Below are 14,735 nucleotides of genomic sequence, written 5' to 3'. Positions count from 1 at the left end.
ACATGTAGAGAGAAACCACACTCCATGTCCTAACTACAGCGTGAACATGTAGAGTGAAACCACAGTGTGATTTTCCTTATGTAATTATATTGATATGGGGAATGTTTAAGGACTCTGTGAAAACTGAAAACAAGATAAAATCTTGGACACATAAAGCAAAGCATATTAAAGCAAAGCCTAGAGGCATCAAAGTAATACTGTAGACAAAACATAGTCTGTGTTTTTTCTTGTTGTTGTAAGGTAACTTAGTTAGTTAGTTGTCACATTTTTTTTAATCTGTCAAATCTTGCGATATAAACCAATGGTTTGACCACAGTATGAGCTACATTCCATTGTGGTGTAAGTGGTAATATACACAAGGCATCTACTCGAAAGGATTGTATCAAAATGTTCTAAAAATATCTCTGGTTGGTTTCACAAAAGCAAACTGTATCAAAAGCATTGCAACATAATAGGAGAACCCTTACACAACGGAAAGCTGGACAACCAATCACTTCGCTTTGATTGTGGACTTACGAGAGTCCCATACAGCACATGCAATCCATTTAAGTCAACACAGTCAAAACACGATACAGAAAAGAACATTTACAGCTGAACATCAGAGACACAACCATCGTTGGTCTATTGTGCTTCATACGGATTAGGCTTAGCCTATCTATACAACAATCATGGGCAGCTAACATCACGCATGTGTTTAGGCTACTGTTGAGAGTAGATGTGTCATCATCCCAACACCACTGAGGGGGCACTGATGGGAAGGGTTAGGGGGGGTCAGGTTTTCCCAGCATGCATCCTTTGTGAGAGGGGAAATAACAACTAAGAAAGCAAAACCATCAAATAGGGTTAAGATAAACTCCGGTTTGAAGTGTTGTTTCTTCTCGCAGCCTTTACATTTGTACTTTTCTGCTCATATCTGATTTACTCCTATCCTGGTCCCAGACCTGTTTGTGCTTTTGCTGACTCCATTGTTATGGTCAAGGCATGACAATTCCATAAGGGCTTGTCACCGAGCCGATGCAGACTGGCACCCAGGCTATTTTACACCTTAGAAAAAAGAACAGGGGCAAGTTTTGCTAGTCCTCTATCTCTGGATTCTTCCACTATGTGATGGTCCTAACAGCTCATGTGTGAACCCAGGAGATGAGACATGCACACGCCCCCTCAGTCTCGGTGGTCACATGATGCCTCTGTGTGAGGTCATGATGACACCATGGAGGTCATGATGATGACAGACTGACTGCACATACACATGACACTGTAATACTGTAGGGACTGCACACAATGCCTAGTTACCTAATGGTTACATTCCTCTATGGTTCTGTAGAGTTCTATTGTACATGGCTCAGTCAATGGTAATGAACACGGAGCACCATGCAACCTGAAGATGAGGTGACTCCTGACTGCACCAGGAGTTTGAAAGGCCTGCTGAACTGTTTTAACATAAAGAGACCCAGTGAGCATGTCTTTTCATCCTGCTCATAGGGGATAGTTTGGGAAGCTTACATTTCAGACGAACATGTGACCCCTCACTGTGCGATTGTTTAACGTCACTGTTTTAATGTAGGCTGAACATTTTCTGATCTGGAGGAATCTGAATAATCCAAAATGAACTGGCACTTGATAGGGCATACCGGATAAGATATCCCGGATAGACCTCTGGCAAGTGTGAAAACAAACGTTTGAGTTAGAAGTGACAGAACGTTTCATCATCACTACTTTTAGAGCATCGTCCGCAAAGCAAATCAGTAAAATAGTTTAAATCCATAGCAGTTGTTTTATTTAATTTCTGGCAGCATAATGAAACTTCAACCTCAGCAGTTTCTGTCTTGCCTTATAAGCAAAGTTCTCAAATCAAGATTGGGCTTTTCGTATGTGGGCCTGTGAAATTGAAGGGGGCAGGATGTTGTTGTTGTCTGTGCGTTAAAGGGTGACATTAAGATGGAGGTACAGGTGTGGTGCTCTACTCCTCTGCAGTGTGGGACAGCTGCTTCTCGTACAGGCTGAGGACGTGGTGAACAAACTGGTACTGCTCACCCGTCTGGATCATCCCGCCTCTGTCGCACGCACACACACACACACACACACACACACACACACACACACACACACACACACACACACACACACACACACACACACACACACACACACATACAGACACACAGACACACACACACACACACACACACACAGAGGTGTCAGGAAAGAGACAAAGACAGACAGGTGTAAAGAAAGACAGACGGTAGACTGACCTGTCGAGGCGGAGCTGGCAGGTAGTCCTCAGTATGTCGACCACGCCCTCACTCCTCAGCTGTTTACACAGGATGGAGGTGGCGATGAAACAGCCTGTCCGACCTATCCCAGCACTGGGAGGAGGAGGATGAAGAAGAAGATGAGGAAGAAGAGGATGATGATGATGAAGAGGAGGAGGAGGAACCATTAATGTATTAGACCTGACCAACCATGGTTTTAGAGCATTTCTGCAATGCTGCCCTCTTCTATCTCTAGGGGCACAGACCTTCCAATGCTGCCACACGTCTTCTGTCTCTAGGGGCACAGACCTTCCAATGCTGCCACACGTCTTCTATCTCTAGGGGCACAGACCTTCCAATGCTGCCACACGTCTTCTATCTCTAGGGGCACAGAACTTCCAATGCTGCCACACGTCTTCTGTCTCTAGGGGCACAGACCTTCCAATGCTGCCACACGTCTTCTATCTCTAGGGGCACAGAACTTCCAATGCTGCCACACGTGTTCTATCTCTAGGAGCACAGACCTTCCAATGCTGCCACACGTGTTCTATCTCTAGGAGCACAGACCTTCCAATGCTGCCACACGTGTTCTATCTCTAGGGGCACAGACCTTCCAATGCTGCCTCACCTCTTCTATCTCCAGGGGCACAGACCTTCCAATGCTGCCACACGTCTTCTATCTCTAGGGGCACAGACCTTCCAAAAAATCCACTAAGACATCCTCCCTACGGACGGTAATATGTGTGGGTATAATGTCTGTGTTTCCAACCCCACCTGCAGTGGACAATGACAGGGCCGCTGGTGGGCAGAGCTTCCTCTCTTGCCTGCTCCACTTCCTGTACCAGCTCCAGGAGGGGCGGGGCTTTGTCCGGTGTCTTTTGGTCAGGCCAGGAGGTGTACCAGTACTGCCTGAGGCTGCGCTCCTCTCCATCACACTGTCTCACACACACACAAATACATCAAACACATGGTTTCCAGGTGTTTGATGCCATTACATTTGCTCTGTTCCAGCCATTATTATGGGCTGTCCTCCTCTCAGCAGCCTCCTGTGATGTCCTTGGTGTTCTTGGAATTAGTGTATAGATGCATACTGTAGTATTAGTCTCACCTTCAGAGTGAAGACCTTCAGGCTGTAGTCATCCTCCTGGGTTACCGTGTCCACCGTGATCAGGATGCCCTCATGGGACACAGAGTCCTCAGGCCAGTACTCTGCACATTTCTGTAAGGGGCAACAGAGAGCCAGAGTTCACATGGACATTTACCTCTGGTGTTTCTCTTTCTCCCTCCCTCCCTCCCTCCCTCCCTCCCTCCCTACCTCATTCTTCTCCTCTAGGTTAGTGATCATGACAATGATAGGACAGCGTTCCTGCCACACCATCCTCCAGAAATCTCCCACCGTGTTGACTGTAGGACCTTGGGTAGCGATGTACGCCCGCTCCTCACCCCCGTAACCCTGTGGACAGCAACACAGTAGTTCTAGTGACAGCAACACAGTAGTTCTAGTGACAGCAACACAGTAGTTCTAGTGACAGCAACACAGTAGTTCTAGTGACAGCAACACAGTAGTTCTAGTGACAGCAACACAGTAGTTCTAGTGACAGCAACACAGTAGTTCTAGTGACAGCAACACAGTAGTTCTAGTAACAGCAACATAGTAGTTCTCACAGGACCATGGATGAAAAAACTTGTACACAAGGCCCAAGCTTACAAGCCGCTGGGCCCTAATCGTCCACTTATGTGGCTTATTGGCTGGGACGGCACTGCTTGTACATGAATTAGTTGAGATGGAGCAGTAGGCAGACAGACACCTACCTGTAGATAGTTAGACAGATCTACCTGTAGATAGTTAGACAGAGACCTACCTGTAGGTAGTTAGACAGAGACCTACCTGTAGGTAGTTAGACAGAGACCTACCTGTTGGTAGTTAGACAGAGACCTACCTGTAGGTAGTTAGACAGAGACCTACCTGTAGGTAGTTAGACAGAGACCTACCTGTAGATAGTTAGACAGAGACCTACCTGTAGGTAGTTAGACAGAGACCTACCTGTAGGTAGTTAGACAGAGACCTACCTGTTGGTAGTTAGACAGAGACCTACCTGTAGGTAGTTAGACAGAAACCGACCTGTAGGTAGTTAGACAGAGACCTTCCTGTAGGTAGTTAGACAGAGACCTAGCTGTAGTAGTTAGACAGAGACCTACCTGAAGGTAGTTAGACAGAGACCTACCTGTAGGTAGTTAGACAGAGACGTACCTGTAGATAGTTAGCATTGATGTAGGTCCTGAGGAATTCATCTTCATCTGCTGTCTGGAGGATCACTCTACTGTGTGTGTCTGGAAAACACAGGACCATATCATAAGACCCAGACAACTGCCTGTGTGTGTGTGTATGTGTGTGTGTGTCTGCTTTTATTTGTGAGGTACAGAGAGCGATTACAAATGGCTGCTGTTGGGAGTGTGTTCACTCACTGGGCAGAATGGTCTTATAGCGGTTCTTCCTCACCAGGCCTGGGTAGTTGTACTCTTTTGGGTCCACAAAGTTCATGGGAGTTTCCTGGCAACAGAACAATGGATGTACAATAGATTAGTGATGTGTGGTTGTGTCCAGGAAATGGTGTCCCTGGTGCATGATTGTGTGTGCTCGTCTTGGTTTGTGTCTATTGCACACACAGTTTAGACCAGGGTTGCCCAAAGTCGGTGCACCCAGAGGGGGCCCCAGGACTGAGTTTGGGAAACTTTGGTTTACACTAATAGTGAGTGTGTACATCTACCTTAGAGAGTGTGTGATTGTGTAGACCTACCTCAGTCTTAGAGAGAGTGTGTGTGTGTGTGTTATTGTGTGTGTATATCTACCTCAGTCTTAGAGAGAGTGTGTGTGTGTGTTATTGTGTGTGCATATCTACCTCTGTCTTAGAGAGAGTGTGTGTGTGTTATTGTGAGTGTATATCTACCTCTGTCTTAGAGAGAGTGTGTGTGTGTGTGATTGTGAGTGTATATCTACCTCAGTCTTAGAGAGAGTGTGTGTGTGATTGTGAGTGTATATCTACCTCTGTCTTAGAGAGAGTGTGTGTGTGTGTGATTGTGAGTGTATGTCTACCTCAGTCTTAGAGTGTGTGTGTGTGTGTGTGTGTGTGTGTGTGTGTGTGTGATTGTGAGTGTATATCTACCTCAGTCTTAGAGATAGTGTGTGTGTGTGTGTAATTGTGAGTGTATATCTACCTCTGTCTTAGAGAGAGTGTGTGTGTGTGTGTGTGATTGTGTGTGTATATCTACCTCTGTCTTAGAGAGAGAGAGAGTGTGTGTGTGTGTGTGTGTGTGTGATTGTGAGTGTATATCTACCTCTGTCTTAGAGAGAGAGTGTGTGTGTGTGTGTGTGTGATTGTGAGTGTATATCTACCTCAGTCTTATAGAGAGTGTGTGTGTGTGTGTGTGTGTGATTGTGAGTGTATATCTACCTCTGTCTTAGAGAGAGTGTGTGTGTGATTGTGAGTGTATATCTACCTCAGTCTTATAGAGAGTGTGTGTGTGTGTGTGATTGTGAGTGTATATCTACCTCTGTCTTAGAGAGAGTGTGTGTGTGTGATTGTGAGTGTATATCTCAGCCTAAAGGTGTAATGCATCCTCTATGGAGCTGAGAATGCTAATGCATTTCACTGTGTCAACATCTCATACACTGTTTATAGTAGCCTCTGGGTGTTGAGAGCTCCTTGGTGGGTTTGTGTGTTACTCACATAGAACTCTGCCTGTAGGGCTTGGTCGTCCATAGCGCGTGTGTGGAGCTGGGCAGGGCTGAGTGTGTTTGTTCCCTCTCTCAGGTACTCCTTGGCAGTCTGGTCTCTGGGGGAGAGCTGGGCACCGTAGCCATAGGGCTCCGTACAGCCAGGAGAACACATGTCCAGGGTCAGGGACACGTTAGAGCCCCTCCTAACACACACACACACACACACACCCATAGGATGGCACGCCACTGTAATCCCCAAGGCATTTTTAACTCAAATACTTCTAGTAAATTGAACTCATTATTTCTTCAAATGTTTATGTGGTACTGACTCAAAACTAAATGAGAAGTCAGATCAACACATTTAAAAAAAAAGTTAGGATAACAAATTAACTTTTTTCCCAGCATGCTCTATTGCAGGGTAGATTTTTTAATGATTTTTTTTATATCTGTGTTTTTGCATGTACATTGAGTGATTTATTGATCATTTTTATGCTACACAAAGATAAATAACATGTATTTTTCTAAATGAATCCAATCATTTAGTTAGATTTTTTGCACCCATTACTGAAATAGTTGTTCCAGTTTAAATAGGTTAGCTAGTCTGTTCACTCTATTTCCAACCCTGTCTGTTATAAGGAATGCAGGTTCAGGTTAATATAATTCTAACTGTTGGCTATTCTACATTTTGCTGGAATACAATAAGAATTACATGTCACTTTGCTGGTCAGCATAATGTGACTTGCAGGTATGGTTGGGAAATTCTTGTAAATTTCCCTGGCTTTCCAAAAATCCTGGTTGGAAGGTTCCTGGAAATCCTTCAAGCAGGATTTTTAGGAAATCTGGCAATTTTGGGAAAATTACTGGACTTTTACTAGGCCTCAAAATAAGTCCTTATGAGATATGTAATGTCATTAAGTTTAATGATAAGATTCGCCTAGCAACTCACTTGGTGAAGACCACAGGACCGAAAATGAATGAGTTCACTAATACTGCTTTCACATATGATTTACGGTATTATTCTGTAACAAAATGTGGGCAATGTTTTTATGTCGCCTTTACAAACAGGCCCATTTCTACCCTATGCTTGCCTGCATATGCCTTTTAAACCTCCCGTGTACATGCCTGCATGCCGGTGACGAGTGGTAGTAGTGGTGTGCAGATGTGGGTGGGTTTTAATAAATCCATTGAATATACACCATTAAAAATAAATCCATTATTCATTCGTTCAGGCAGGCCCTAAGAAACATTATCACACTAAGAAAATGTATTTTTAAAAGTATAGGATAGCATATTTTGTGTTTAATTATGTAACATCCACACTGTAAAACCGAACGAGTTCTGGCTACTCAAACATTTTGAGTAAACTGATTAAGAAACTTAAATAGCTGAAGTGAGCTGTACTACTTTCATATGAGTAATACAAATGCAATTGTTTTGAGTAAGGTATACTTAAATGTAATGACTTGTCATTTAGTTTTGAGTTAGTACCACATAAACATTTTAAGTAATAACGACTTTTCATTGACTTTGAGTACCACTTACAAGAAGTATTTGAGTAAAAAAATACTTTGGGGTTTACAGTGCAAATTAAGGACATCAATAGTTACTTATTTTGTTCATTAAACAGACAAGACATACCTACCCCGATCACAGTCGACACATATATTTTATAGTAAGAATATAATCGAATATAACAGAATAAAATACAGATAATATTTTCCCCATACAACTGGTGACAGTCACCAGTGGAACCGCTGTCATCAAAAAAGTCCTTGCTTTTTTGATCCACATTTCATCTCTTTCCTACCCTCACTCCACTTTGTTGGGGAGCAAGTGTAGGGTCTTACATTGAGAGTGTCTTCATCATGATACCAACAGAAAATAAAAGGAATCCTATTTTCAAAAGCATGTGAGTCTCGTGTTCATATTTTACAACCTCCGTGGGCTTTTGGAGTTCCCTTTACGCGATCCAGCAAAATAATAGGCCTACACTTGATTTTGGCTACATTATTGCATGTTAAATGTTTCGGATCAGTGATAGACGAGCAAATGAATAGATGAGCTATACATCCTACACTTATTTGCCCAGCCAGAAAACAATTAACCAATAGCCTACACAGACAGAGATTCAGTGAAACAATTGAGACAAGTCAGTGAAGTCACAGGCTTTTGGTTGGGAGTAGGTCTAGGATACTAAGCGACTGCGAGTGAAGAGAAAAATATTAAACTACATAATACGCTGGCAAAATGTTCTAATAAATTAGCCAATTAGACAAGACGATCATGAGCAGCACTCACCTCAACTTAGCTAACATTTCCCCAGCCTAACCAATATCAAAAGCAGATTCAGCGAAAACAAAAATCTCACATTGATTGATTTTAATCAAGAGTAGACCCCACCCCACGCTTGTCTCAAAGCAGCGCGATAGCACTGTCCCACTCAAAATGGTGTGGAAATTATCATCTAGTTGACCACAAGCGGGTAGGCTTTTGTTTCAAATTTATTACAACAATTGGATGACTTTGGGAGTTTCAGTAAGAAACAATTTGATACAAGCCTTCAATTGTATTAACCTACTTTAGTCCATTATTTTCGTCATTCAGTGATATTTATTCCCACAGTAAGTCTTTCTGGATCCATCCAGTTGTGGTTATGAAAACAATGCATGTGGTGGGCTTTGTGAAGAGATGGGCGAAGTCACACGCCTCGTAAGTTTAGAACTGCCAAGAGGAAAAAAAAATGCATACCCATACAGGGCTCTTCTATTTGTCCCCGTAGGGGAATCCTTTTCCGTGCTGGGTAGAACCCTTTGCAGAGGGTTATGTAGGGTTCTTCAAAGAACCCCCTGTATATGGTTCTAGCAGAAACCATTTTATCATCTAAAAGTTATTCCTAGAACCCTCTATGAACGGTTACACCAACCTTATTAGCCTTTCAAATTAAATGATTTATGACAATACATTACATACACTGAGTGTACAAAACATTATTTCCATGACATAGACTGACCAGGTGAATCCAGGTGAAAGCTATGATCCCTTATTAAAGTCACCTGTTAAATCCACTGTGTAGACAGGTTAAATAATGACTTTTAAGCCTTGAGACAGTTGAGACATGGATTGTGTATGTGTGCCATTCAGAGCGTGAACGGGCAAGACAATATTTAAGTGCCTTTGAACGGGGTATGGTAGTAGGTGCCAGGCGCACCGGTTTGTGTCAAGAAATGCAACGCTGCAGGGTTTTTCATGCATAACAGTTTCCCGTGTATCAAGAATGGTCCACCACCCAATGGACATTCAGCCAACTTGACACAACTGTGGGAAGCATTGGAGTGAACATGGGCCAGTATTCCTGTGGAACACTTTCAACACCTTGTAGAGTCCATGCCCAACATTTGTAGGTTGTTCTGAGGGCGAAAGGGGGGGCAACCCAATATTAGGAAGGTTTTCTTAATGTCTTATACACTCAGTGTATATCATAAGGCCTTTCTTTGAGGGCCTAGTTATACCCTAACTCAGTGGTGTTTGGAATCTCCTGGTTTACAGGCCACATCAAGCCTGCAAATCACATTATGCTGGCTTGCAAAGTGATATTTAATTCCTATTGGAATCCAGCCAGAGTTAGGATATCCAACAAGTGGAATTGTTAATCACCCGCAACCTGCATTCAGAATGACTGCGAAGTTAGGGAAGATTGAATACTGAGACTACCCCACTGGCACTGTGGTCTATGGCACTGCATCTCAGTGCAAGAGGTGTCACTACAGTCCCTGGTTCGAATCCAGGCTGTGTCACCTCTGGCCGTGATTGGGAGTTCCATAGGGCGGTGCACAGTTGGCTGGGGTAGGCTGTCATTGTGAATAAAAATTTATTCTTAACCGACTTGCCTCGTTAAATAAAGGTAAAACATCTAAACTGGAACAACCATCTCAGTAACAGTTAACAGGTGTTTAGCATAAAATGAATCAACCAATCAATGTACATGCAAAAACATACATTTTACAGTAAAATAAACTATTCTGAAAATCTCCCTGCAATGGATCATGCTGGGAAATATTATATATGGTTCTATATAGAAACATTCTTGCCTATCAAAGAACCATCAAAAAACCCTTTCTGCCAAAAAAATGTTATTAGGATGTGAAAGGTTCTTGGTAGAAACCTTTGTCTTGCAAGGAATCCTTGTCTTCCAAAAAAGGGTTATTCTGATCAAAACAGTTCTTGGTAGAATCCTATCCCTCCAAAAATAACCCTTTTGGAACCCTTTTTTCTAAGAGTGTAGCAACCATCAAGAGTTTAAGACAGAGCCATATATATGGTGTGTGCCAATGCCGCCTCAGCATTACGGCTACGTTTCATACTAAACCGTAGGCAGAACTTTATGGAAATGATTACTTGGTCACTAGGCAGAAAAAAAAGTTTTGGCTTTGATACCAGCAATACCTTTCAGGTATAAAGAAAAGGTGGGAAAAAGTTGGCGGTATAGAAAAGTTTGGGGAAAAACGTCTTGGTATGAAAGAGAAATAACAAATACAGTCATTGATGGTAACTCTACAGATGTAGGATCTTTATTCGAGTTTGCTACAGCATGAAAATAATCCTGCAACAACAGGAAATGTGAATTATTATGTGGATTATAATTCATGGACATTTTTTGTAGGGGTTGATACATTTTTCTTCAGGGCAAATCAAGTCTGACATTTTAAAGTGGAAATTATAAACTTTAGATGCCTTTTTAAACACTACATGTTTGCATTTCTTGCTGTTCAGGAAAATCCTAAGCAACAAAAGAGTGATCTGGGTTTGGCGCTCCCCTCGAGTTCATGCAGTGGGGGAGATCTTTGTGGGCTATACTCAGGGTAGTACAGTAGTGTAGTACAGTAGGTTGGTGGTTGAAGATATCCCTCTAGTGGTGTGGGGGCTGTGCTTTGGCATAGTGGGTGGGGTTATATCCTGCTTGGTTTGCCCTGTCCGGGGGTATTGTCGGACGGGGCCACAGTGTCTCCCGAACCATCCTGTCTCAGCCTCCAGTATTTATGCTGCAATAGTTTGTGTCGGGGGGCTAGGATCAGTCTGTTATGTCTGGAGTATTTCTCCTGTCTTATCCGGTGTCCTATGTGAATTTAAGTCTAATTCTCTCTCTCTACCTCTCCCTCCCCTCCAGGAGGACCTGAGCCCTAGGACCATGCCTCAGGACTACCTGGCCTGATGACTCCTTGCTGTCCCCAGTCCACCTGGTCGTGCTGCTGCTCCACTTTCAACTGTTCTGCCTGCGGCTATGGAATCCTGATCTGTTCACCGGACGTGTTACCTTGTCCCGGACCTGCTGTTTTCGACTCTCTCTCTCTACCGCACCTGCTGTCTCTAACTCTGAATGCTCGGCTATGAAAAGCCAACTGACATTTACTCCTGAGGTGCTGACCTGTTGCACCCTCTACAACCACTTTGATTATTATTATTATTTGACCCTGCTGGTCATCTATGAACCTTTGAACATCTTGGCCATGTACTGTTATAATCTCAACCCGGCACAGCCAGAAGAGGACTAGCCACCCCTCATAGCTTGGTTCCTCTCTAGGTTTCTTCCTAGGTTCCTTCTTCCTATGTTCCTGAGTTTTTCCTAGCCACCGTCCTTCTACACCTGCATTGCTTGCTGTTTGGGGTTTTAGGCTGGGTTTCTGTATAGCACTTTGTGACATCGGCTGATGTAAAAAGGGCTTTATAAATACATTTGATTGATCATATTAAAATCCTACATCTGTACAATTCACTCAAAAAGGCAAGGCACACTGGGAAATTATATTGGAGGGGTGGCTTAGTGGGTGAGTTACTCAAAATGTTAAAGTTGACACAACTCAAATCTGGACCCTCTACAGTAATGACAGCACATTAGGGTTTACAGTGTACAAGAAAAATGTATTGCAATTGTGCACACACACACAGACCCCCCCTGTATACCACCTCTCCACCTCCATCCTCCCACTGACCTCTCTTGCAGGCCCACAGGTGTAACAGAGAGGGTGGTGATGTCCCCCTCCGTCCTAGTGTCCAGACCCAGGTCAAAGACAGGTGTCTGGGGTTCAGCTTCTAGGTCCATCAGGTCCTCCTGGGCGTCTGTCCACTCTGACAGGGTGAAGGAAGGCTGGCGACTCACTGACTGACGTCTGTCCCCATGGTTAGTCACCACCGTTGTGGACCACCACGCTTCACCGTACCCCAACTTACACACAATGCGGTAGATCTGGAGACACAACATCAAAATGCACATTTCAGAAATGATAAGAGCTGTCTCGAGGTCACAGTAGACCTTGTCTTATGAGCAAAATATGTTGAAAATGTACTGCAAACACTTGAAGAGAGAAGAGAGCAGCTGTGCCTGGACTTATGAAATATATCTCTACAAGTCCCCTTTCCGAGACGGGTTACCTGCCTGTGGAGGATAAGTGAAAGGCAGAACCACCTGCAGCACCTGCCTCCTCTCTGTCCCACACCCACATGCCAGGACTGAGAGATACAAGAGATCCCCTTACTTCTGACATCGTATTACTGAGACTGAGTCTTCCCATCTAGATTGTGTGTAATTGTTTGCTTTCTTAATGCTAGCCATACAGTACCTATGTATTTACGACTGCCATGTGGATATTAGAACACTTGAAAAGCCATTGGAAATACGTATTTGTGGTTTCAAGACATCTGTTAGCTTAAAAAGATTTTGGAAAGAATTAGTCAAATTCTTCTCATTAGGAGGTCAGATCATGTGAGAGCCTTGCAGCGTTCATCGGGGTGTGAGAGATGCCTACCATGAAGATAATGACAGCCATGCCGATGCCTTCAGTGGCGTGGAGGAGCCAGTAGTTCTTGGTCTTCTCCATCTCCACCAACACGCACACAGACTGTTCAACACACACACACACACACACACACACACACACACACACACACACACACACACACACACACACACACACACACACACACACACACACACACACACACACACACACACACACACACACACACACAGAGAGAGAAAGAAAGAAAAAATGACATCAACACATTAAGCAGCGTGTCACAAGCCAGGCTGTAACGGTCGTCGTATGTAGTAGACCAAGGCGCAGCGGGTTGAGTGCTCATATTTACTTTTATTGAACACTTACAAAACAAGAAAACAAACTAACGACAAACAGTCTTGCAGGCTACACTCAGCAATGCAAAAACAACTTCCCTCAAAAGACAGGTGAAAAAAAGGGCTACCTAAGTATGACTCCCAAACAGCAACAACGATGTACAGCTGTTCCTGATTGAGAGCCATACCAGGCCAACTAAGAATTACACAACATAGAAAAACCATAGAAATACAAAACATAGAACAATACCCAAAAACCCCGGAACACATGAAACAAACACCCCTCTTACATAAATACATATCCCAACAAACCCCAAACCACATAAAACAAACACCCCCTGCCACGTCCTGACCAAACTACAATAACAAATAACCCCTTTACTGGTCAGGACGTGACACAGACAAACATCACAGAGCAATATGTCAAGCAACAGAGCTTGCAATAAATCGCAGCAATGTAAAGTACAGCTTGAGTCTCTTTCAAACTTTGCTCTGCCACCACCTAAAGTCCTGTGTTGTGTTGCAATTTCAGTGTACAGGTGTGTCCAGGTACTCACGTCCACTCCAAACACAGGGTTGAATGATAGGAGGACGCCCAGGTAGAAGTCTAAGAGCTGCAAGGCTTTGTAGAAGGCTGGGAACAACTCGTTACCATCCACCATAAAGAAGACCCAATAACCCTGAGAGGAGGAGAGGAGAGAATGAGAGGAGAGGAGGGGAGGAGGACAGGAGAGGAGAGGAGGGGAGGAGAAGAGGAGGGGAGGAGGACAGGAGAGGAGAGGATGGAGGAGGAGAGGGGAGGAGGAGGACAGGAGGAGGACAGGCGAGGAGGGGAGGGGAGGAGGAGAGGGGAGGAGAAGAGGAGGACAGGAGAGGAGAAGGACAGGAGATGAGGAGAGGAGAAGGGGAGAGAAAAGGAGGAGTCATTTTGTGGTAATTTCCCACCTGTCCCTTTTTCCAGCATGAATAAATCATAAAACGGACGGTGTCCTACAAAAAGGCCAGAATATTTTCTTGTTCATTCAGTTTTCAAAAATGACAGGACATTTTCTATCAGAAGGAATGCTTCAGTTGAAATAAATGCAGATAAAACCAGTAAATATAGGCAATAAAGACTTTTTGTTTTTGTATCTGACAAGAACAGGTAGTTTCACAGCTAGTCCTTTTCCACCTGTGGTCACATCTACTTGCATTCATGAAAACTCTTAGTTTCTACAACATCCTTGGCCTTAGTGCTGACCCACCGTGATTTGGGAAATGGTGCAGAGCACGGCACACCAGTGCATCCCCATGACAACTATGTAAAACGTGTCCCTCCACAGTTTCTCTGGGTCCTTTGGGGGGCTGTTCCCCCGTCCTGGGTTTGCATCAGGGCTTGGGGAGCCATCCCCTGGTTGAGAGAAGTTGTTGTCTGTCGTTGGGAGGTCGTCCAGCCACATGGGGTCTTCATCTGGCTTTAGGAAGATGGAGTCCTCCGTCTGGGAACGGGTCGAGCTGCTCAGACGTCTGTTCATGATCCCCCTGAGGCAATACAGTCATATGATGGGTGCCATGATCAAACCTCCAAACAGACAATGAGCCTGTTGCAGCTCAATAGTGTGGTGTGTGTGTGTTGTGTCTATCCTGCTGGCCTATTCAG

At 44.0% G+C, this 14,735-nt stretch overlaps 1 protein-coding gene across 5 annotated transcripts in view; it reads right to left on the bottom strand.

The window, feature by feature from the left end:
- Positions 1-279: 279 nt before the first annotated feature.
- The window catches only part of LOC115192770 (tyrosine-protein phosphatase non-receptor type 5), a 28,110-nt gene continuing 13,654 nt past the window's right edge, over positions 280-14,735 (bottom strand). For all 5 annotated transcript variants that reach the window (XM_029751611.1, XM_029751615.1, XM_029751612.1 and 2 more), the window contains 12 exons: positions 14,341-14,617; positions 13,654-13,776; positions 12,771-12,863; positions 11,958-12,211; positions 5,981-6,173; positions 4,719-4,803; positions 4,504-4,583; positions 3,568-3,705; positions 3,361-3,471; positions 3,027-3,187; positions 2,253-2,366; positions 280-2,054 (listed from right to left, as the gene is read on the bottom strand). In XM_029751611.1, coding sequence (XP_029607471.1) covers positions 1,961-2,054; positions 2,253-2,366; positions 3,027-3,187; positions 3,361-3,471; positions 3,568-3,705; positions 4,504-4,583; positions 4,719-4,803; positions 5,981-6,173; positions 11,958-12,211; positions 12,771-12,863; positions 13,654-13,776; positions 14,341-14,610 — 1,716 coding nt within the window. In that variant the 5' untranslated portion in view covers positions 14,611-14,617 and the 3' untranslated portion in view covers positions 280-1,960. The remainder of the gene's footprint in view (positions 2,055-2,252; positions 2,367-3,026; positions 3,188-3,360; positions 3,472-3,567; positions 3,706-4,503; positions 4,584-4,718; positions 4,804-5,980; positions 6,174-11,957; positions 12,212-12,770; positions 12,864-13,653; positions 13,777-14,340; positions 14,618-14,735) is intronic.

The sequence above is a fragment of the Salmo trutta genome, chromosome 4 (genome assembly GCF_901001165.1).
Source record: "Salmo trutta chromosome 4, fSalTru1.1, whole genome shotgun sequence".
NCBI classification, from domain to species: Eukaryota; Metazoa; Chordata; class Actinopteri; order Salmoniformes; family Salmonidae; genus Salmo; species Salmo trutta.
The sequence above is the reverse complement of the archived record's forward strand: the minus strand, read 5'-3'. Positions and strand labels throughout refer to the sequence as shown.